The sequence below is a fragment of the Lampetra planeri genome, unplaced genomic scaffold, assembly GCF_965212315.1.
Source record: "Lampetra planeri unplaced genomic scaffold, kcLamPlan1.2.h2 scaffold_1505, whole genome shotgun sequence".
In the NCBI taxonomy this organism is placed as follows: Eukaryota; Metazoa; Chordata; class Hyperoartia; order Petromyzontiformes; family Petromyzontidae; genus Lampetra; species Lampetra planeri.
Genome location: NW_027614228.1, coordinates 1 through 7,792, shown reverse-complemented (window position 1 = coordinate 7,792; position 7,792 = coordinate 1). Strand labels below are relative to the sequence as shown.

General features: G+C 43.3%; 1 protein-coding gene across 1 annotated transcript; it reads left to right on the top strand.

The window, feature by feature from the left end:
- Positions 1-1,214: 1,214 nt before the first annotated feature.
- RPL19 (ribosomal protein L19) lies at positions 1,215-2,768 on the top strand. Its single transcript, XM_078622410.1, has 5 exons — positions 1,215-1,320; positions 1,667-1,789; positions 1,950-2,070; positions 2,415-2,525; positions 2,645-2,768. Exons 1-5 carry the CDS (start codon positions 1,215-1,217, stop codon positions 2,766-2,768), a joined length of 585 nt encoding a protein of 194 aa, XP_078478536.1.
- Positions 2,769-7,792: the final 5,024 nt, after the last annotated feature.

Genomic DNA, 7,792 nt, shown 5'->3' with positions numbered 1-7,792 from the left:
TCAGAGGTCTGAAAACACATTTTTGTTCTCATTTGTTTTCACGAGTGGGGATGCAGGAACTGCATATTCAGCATATCACCTCTGTTAGATTTGCGTATACATGTTGTTTATGTATAAACAACATACATCATTATTTGTGGCACGTATTCACCTGATGCTCACAACTATTTCATGCCATTCTGTTCAATAATTTCAAACCATTTTCCTCCTGAAGTTGCCTGCTATAGCACAAAGTAAATACCTGAGTAAAAGAAAAAGTCCACTCCTGTACAATTAAGCTGCGATTTCATCACAGTTCATGAATTGGAAAAGAGACTCTATGTTTCAAATATAATCAACCTGGCTGAAGAGAACAAAAAAACACAAACAAACATGCTGTTTACACGGTCATATAATGTCCACGTTAACAGGTTTATATAAAGCCTTTCTGTAGGAACATTTCTGATGTGAATGTGTGAATGTGTGTTTTTCCTCATGTACATGCTAAAACAAGAAAACTCACAAACGCACAGTGCATGTCAAATGAACATTTTGCGAAAACACCGCCCCCAGTGGTACATTTGTATACAACTTTTTTCCCATAATTCCTTGCATTTACCACTGGTTGATACCATTAATTTTCTGAAGGGATGTTGATGAGTTTTTATTTTGATATTAAACTCATGAATACGCACTTTAATGCAATGTTTCAACCATTCGTATTTTTAAGAGTTAATTTTTCTCAATCATGTGGACAATAAAAGTGTTAATAATACCTGGAGTTGACCGAGTCCACCGTCGAGCTCCTTTATGGACTCTCCTCTATAATGGAACCGTCCCTGCTCGACACCGGATTCTTCCTTTCTCTATTGAAGTAGCAGCCATGAGGTAGGATCGCTGTCGATGGGGACGTGAAAAAGTGTCAATTTTATGGTTTAAATGTACACCCGACAACATCACATGGTTATATTAAAACATTTAAATGTCCATGAAGTATAAACATATCAAGTTTTGCTTTCAGTCCCTGCTATAAATCCATATTTGCCACCTAGCCTCTTGGCACACGATGTAGCCGTTGTGGCCATGTTGTCCATCCTGCTAGCAGTTAGCTGGTCGGCTAACACCTACGATACTACATTTGTAGTCCACTTTTTTAAAAAAACAAATGGCTTGATAAGCCCGTGGACATTTAGTTTTTGAAATTAAAACCGAACTTTTGATGTCTGTCCTCCAGCATGCTCAGGCTCCAGAAGAGGCTGGCCTCCAGCGTCCTGCGCTGCGGCAAGAAGAAGGTCTGGTTGGACCCCAACGAGACCAATGAGATCGCCAACGCCAACTCCCGTAAGCAAACTGATCGATCGAACCGAAAACCGAGGTGGACACCCTCCTCCAAGGCCCCTGGTTTATGTTCAAAAATCGGAAATTAATCAACTGCGAAATACAGCTGTCTGTCTGGATACTGTCACTAACTGACAGGACTTGAACATTTCATCACCAGATGCTGATACAACGTCACTCGTCAGACCTTTGCACTGAAGTTTCTTTGTTCTATGAATATACGTAAATAAGATTATTGCTGACAATGTTATCTGAAGCTACCTCTAACCCTTAGGAACTTTTTGTTCCTCTCAAAGCACCGTAATGCATCTTCATTAACCCCCATCTCACTCTTGTCCCTTGTCCTCAGGCCAGCAGATCCGTAAACTGGTGAAGGATGGTCTTATCATCCGTAAACCCGTTACGGTCCACTCCAGGGCCCGCTGCCGCAAGAACACCCTGGCGCGTCGCAAGGGACGACACATGGGAGTTGGTACGTTGGAGCCGCCTCGTTTATGAGTGATTGTGATGTGGTTTTATTGGTGGGTTTTCTGTGTGTTTTAAAGTAGGGGAATCATTTACTACTCCTATGTTCTCACACGTGTACAACGTGCTGCTTCCGTTAACAAGCTTTTCTCGATTCCTGTGCTCAGGTAAGAGAAAGGGAACTGCCAACGCCCGTATGCCAGAGAAGTTGTCCTGGATGCGCCGCATGAGGATCCTGCGTCGTCTGCTGCGTCGCTACAGGGAGTCTAAGAAGATTGACAGGCACATGTAGGTTCAGGATTTTCTGCTGATCCTTGACTTGAGCTGAGTTTTCCTGCAGACGTCATAGGATGTGAATAGTTTGCTTTGTGAAAGTTAAACACAACACAAATATAGACGGCTCACATGTGTGATTTATCAGACTTACAGGGAATTCAGTGTTTGTCATTCTGACTGGTTCTTTGGTGGTCACATCAGTTATAAAAAACTCAGTTTCTTTAAGCAAAGCTCATTTTTTTCCATGAGCAGATAAGAAAACGATAAGATTTGTAAATGATGTTGAGGCATTCACGTGTCCACTTGTAAAAGTGTCACCTCCAGTTATTGATGTGGTCGTCTTCAACCCCCTGTAGGTACCACAGCCTGTACCTGAGGGCCAAAGGTAACGTGTTCAAGAATAAGCGTGTTCTTATGGAGCACATTCACAAGCTGAAGGCAGACAAGGCTCGCAAGAAGCTCCTGGCGTAAGTATCGAAACCTTTGCTCACTAAAGTGATTTCTACTTCCTCCCTGTGTCGAGTGGTATAAAAGGATGGGATTGTGTATTTGAGTGTCAACGTTTCCCTCTCCGTCCGTTGTACAGTGATCAGGCAGAGGCTCGTCGCTCCAAGACAAAGGAGGCCCGCAAGCGCAGAGAGGAGCGTCTCCAGGCCAAGAAGGAGGAGATCATCAAGAATTTGTCAAAGGAGGAGGAGACCAAGAAGTGATCTGGCTCCAGACTGTCGCCTGGTGATCACTGACAATAAAAGTGTACATAAAGACACTGGTGTCTCCTGTACTTTTCCTGTCATTGGGCAACAATTTTACAAGCTGGGTTTGACATTTGTCCTGGTATTTTTAACCACTGTGAGAGAAGTTCACTTCGGTCACTTCAAAGGTTGGATTTGTGTGGTTGTTGACTCTGTAATTTCACTTGGTTAAAATGCACTTAAAGTAAATGAATGGCGCATCGAAGGCCTCGTACCAATGGATTCAAGGGCTTTAGGATGCACTACGTTGCTGACAGGGACCTCAGGAACCTGCTGAATCCTGAGTTTTGTAAGACGTTCTTTACAGCTTGGTGAGAATTACATTTTTTTTTAGGAAATACCACATCTGGATTGTTAGGATATATGGGCAATCTTCAGTTGTGAACATAATCAGAATTTATCAGTTATACCTTATGATTTCCAACTACAGACGCAATAAGGAAAAAAAATCCTTTTCCACAGACTAACTTGTACTTTACTATAAATGAAGTAACCTCCTCAAATACAAACGATCAGTCTTCGTTGTCCCTCGGGGAGACTTACAAACACGGTACAGGGATCATGTCCTGAGGACAAATCTTCAGTACCAGTCAGACTTATCAGGTAAATGTTAGAAAATACACCGAACCAATTCAACTAAAACGGAGCTGTCCTTCTTAAACTTTAATCATACTGTAGACACTGGGATCAAATTTATCCTGATGAATGAAATTAGCAATGAGCTTCTTCCTTCGACGCTGTCTGACATGGTCCTGATGCGTAGGAAGTCACGGGGCAGTATGTGTTCTAGTGACGACAGATTCAAGGTCAGTTAAAACTCATTTCCATCTGCCGATGAACAAACTGTGGTGTGTGAAGTTCAGAATATGAAACGTTTGCGGACATACAACAGAAAATTGATGCACGAACATTTTGAAAAGAGTCTTTGTGGCCTGACCTAAATGGCCTCTGAGGAAAATGACTTGTCTGGGTTTTTCCCCCATCAAAGAATTTCACTTCCTGTCGTGTCAATTAAGCGTCACTAACTTCTGATTTTAAGCCAGTTGTGATTGGTTGTGTTTTCCGGTCTGAGGTTTCTTTCTCCTCAACAGCTGTCATCAAATTCGCATTTCACTTGTTCCAAACAAACATATGCTTTTTTTAAAACTATTATAAAAAAGATACAAGAAGCTTTGAAATGTTTATGTTTTTAAGAGTTGCTGCCACCCAGTGGCTGTAGCTGGAACGAACAGCTCCTGCAATGAAAAATACCACTCGCATGGAATTAACGAAAACTCTCATCATATGGAAAAGCCAATATCGGACTGAGTAATAATTGATGTATTCACACATGAAATACTGACATTTTCTGTGCTAGTTGTAGAAGAGAAGTTGCATAAATAAGCATCATCTCATTGATGGTTGCAACATCTGCCAGGGAATATTTATACAATTGTTCCATTCATAGCAGCAACCGAAGCATGAAACATCCACATCTTATCACCTCTGATGTCTCCGAATTTATTTTTTCAAAACTATCAGCATGTGAACCTTTTTTTTTCCCTTTTTTTTTTTTTTGAAGCATTGGATAAAAATATCAGAAACTTGATCTTCTCAGCACTGAAACACTCAAATGATGTGAAACGAAAGGAAATCTGTTCTATCCAAAATTTTCAATTTCAATTTGTGCTAATGTGGAATGCGGGTCGCTCTTGTCTGCTCTGCCGTCATTTGTTAAGACCACGTTTGGATGAATGGCTGAACGCCTGAGGGGACATGTGGGAACAGTTCAGTTCGCCAGGAGGGCACTGGGTCTCATGGCAGCCTTGGAATGCAGCAGGATCAGCTGTTTCGTGACCACATGACCGTATTACTGCTGCTTTCATGGGCCCTCGACTTCCATCACACCTCCCTCTTGACCCATTAGCACTTATTTAGAGGCTCACAACATGACTCCTGACTGACAGACAGCTGATTAGAAGATCGCTTAGATCTGGTGTGTGTATATACATATCAAAGATCATCTTAAAAAAAAACACAAACGCCCAATATGTGATTGAAGATATAGTTCAGACACAGTAGTTTACTTTTAATTCCTTCTTTTCCTTGTAGCTGTGTGATGTGGATCCAATTCCATAATCATGATCCCATAGGTATTCAGGGACTTTGTGTAAGGTAAGTAAACAATAGGAGGTGGAGTGGCTTATGATGTGATTGAAATAATAATAATAAAGCAAATAAGCAGGATAATACTGCGGAAAACTATTTAGCTTACAATGTGAAAGGGTGAATGGAAAAGTCGTTGATCTTTATCGATAACTGTTCCAGACATCCCACTCTTCATTTCGGTTCCTGTTCTCTGGGGAAGTGTGTATTTACTGGACCGCATTCACACCTGATTTTCTGATTGCACTGGAAAATACAACGCACAAATTTCATCCCTGCTGATCATCGACTTCCGGATCTGTCCTGACTTGACAATGTAGATTTTATCATCTCGACTGTTCACATTTAAATACAAACGTAACATTTATCAACCGGAACATCTTTCCGCTGAAATGACGTAGAGTCACCACGCAGCTTTTTTGTCATGTGTGTCGACTTCAAGAGGAAATACATTCGGAGAGGGGGTCAGAGCATACAAGCTGTGGGCTGAGGCTGATAAAGTTTTGATTGGAGAAGTTGATTATTGGACTATCGGATTATTGTTGTGAAAAACTAGCCACGATTAAAAAAAAAAAAAAGTCATGAGGACGTTCTCTGTGCTACAGGATCGTACACGTCCTCATGTGGATGTGTGCTCTCAGCCTCACAGCTGTATCGGTGCTGTGGCTGGGGGGGTTTTATTGGGTGCTGTTTGGGTGAGAACAGCACCTTTGTCTGTCTGAACGCCATGTGACAGTCTTCAACGACGCAAAGTACTTCAGCCTCCCACCCAGCTGTCCACCTCTCCTCCTCCATTACAGCCTACCGCAATGACGCAAGCTGTGCTCAGACTTCCTGTCTAGTGCAGCTGCTGAGGGTAAACGCACACACTTGGCCCACAACTATGCAAAATATTCCCCTTTTTTTTTTCTCAGCACGGGTCCATAATTCCAATTCTCATTGCAGATCTAGGGTGAAGCAGACACTTCCAAAACATGCAAAACTAGCGACAACAAACCATCGTTTCTCAATCACGTCTGTCATCAGGACGCTCGTTACAGGACAATTCCTCTGAGAAGCAGAGATTGCACAAAGCCAGGAAATCTTGTGTTACAAGACTGTAAGTGTCACCACAAACTCCATCTTTCTGTTTAATGTGCGTTAAACAGCCCATGGAGACTTTATATGAAAATAGCATTGTCTGTCATCGGCTGTTGACTGAAGACAGGATGGTCTGTAATTAGGGGGAAACTAAATGAGATCTTGAAATCTTCTCCCAGCGTTGGTCTTCTCGATCCTGCTGGTGGCTCATGACTCTCTGTGTTATTTTCTGTCGCAGACGTCACATCTAGAGGAGAGCTTATTTCCCCGTCCCTGAACCAGAACGATTAATACTGTGACAGACATCATTGCCAGTTGCCAGAAAGAACAGAACGAGCCTAGTGAAGGCCTGACATGTAACTTTTGAACCGTCCATGTTGACAGAAATAATACAACACACACACACACACACACACACACACACAGCGCAGTCACTCGGTAATTCAATACAGGGACAAGTCACACAGAGGCTGCTCACTGAAGTAACCAGATCATTTTTTACAGGTCAGCTCTGGAGCCATGACACATGTGTTTGTGGTCAAACACAGCTTTATCCTCCTCCAAAAAACACTGTTTCCCTCTGTCAAACTAAACGACGCTATTGTTCGGTATTTTCGGTGCATGGGCAGAATTCAGCTTACTCAGCATGAACTGACTTAGTATTATTTCAGTGCAAGAAGCTCAGCGTGAGGTTTTCCACTGAGTCCCGATATGGGTGTGGCTTTCTGTTCGTGCGACTTGGATAGCTGAAAGGCACCTCACCCTCAATTCATCTCCCGTAGGCCGACTTGAGTCGGAGCTTTTTTATTCACCAGCGTATCAACAGCCAACAGAGCATGCACATATAACCAAATAATGTGTGGCTCCCCTGGGTATAAATTCCCCACCTCTCTCTATTTTTTAGTCTTTGCTTCTGCTTCTCTTAGTTCCGCTAACCGCTCTCTGGTTAGTTCTCGTTTTGTGTGTGTGTGTGTGTGTGTGTTTTTTGTTAGAAACAGGTTTCCATCTTAACAGACAAACTGTTGCCAGAAGTTAGCGGAAGGACTCATTCTGCTTTTGGAGAAGGCAAACTGTGGGCTAATTCAGTACTGGGCACTCATGTTACAGCCTCTTTTTTTGTGCCAAGGGGGAGAGGAGCTTATGAGGTGTGGGCTGGAGGACTGCTGGGGGAGGGCCTGGGAAGCAGATAGGGGAGGCAGGGCCTCCACGCAGGAGGCGGAGTACAGCAACAGCTTTAGCTTTGAGGCAGTGCTGAGCAACAGGAGTTTTGTCTGTGCGCGCACACATGAAAGAAGACGAGAGACATCACAGGGAAGTAGGATATGGCAAAACACTGATCTCCAGCCAGCCAGATGACCTGGACACAAGCAAGAGGAGGACGCAGATAAAAGTTGACCTGCAGAAAATACAGGAGACTTGCCTGAACAAAGGATAGCTCATTTATGACGAGGCATGCCAGGGGGGGATAGTGAAGTCCAGTGTGAAACCAGACAGACAGGCACAGAGAGACTGATGAAAGAGGAGGAGGAAGGAGGTAGAGGGAAACTATAGGAGAGGAAAGCAGAGAGGCAAAAGATCATCACCCTGAAGCAAGAGAGAGCGAGAGAGAGAGAGAGCACTGGTGTAAGGTACAGGCGGGGCAGGAACAGGAAATATGAAAAGAGATGGGGGTGTCACAAAACAGATAAGGTGTGAGCGTGGAGCAAGGTGAAGCCAGAGAGTCCGAGAAGGTGAGGAGGTGAGAAGTGGAAGTCAGG

Bases quoted from the DNA above. Each gene is read 5' to 3' on its own strand.
- RPL19 (XM_078622410.1), top strand. From the start codon at position 1,215: ATGCTCAGGCTCCAGAAGAGGCTGGCCTCCAGCGTCCTGCGCTGCGGC. The intron at 1,321-1,666 runs GTAAGCAAACTG...CCTTGTCCTCAG, and splicing joins GATCGCCAACGCCAACTCCC to GCCAGCAGATCCGTAAACTG. The intron at 2,526-2,644 runs GTAAGTATCGAA...TCCGTTGTACAG, and splicing joins GCTCGCAAGAAGCTCCTGGC to TGATCAGGCAGAGGCTCGTC.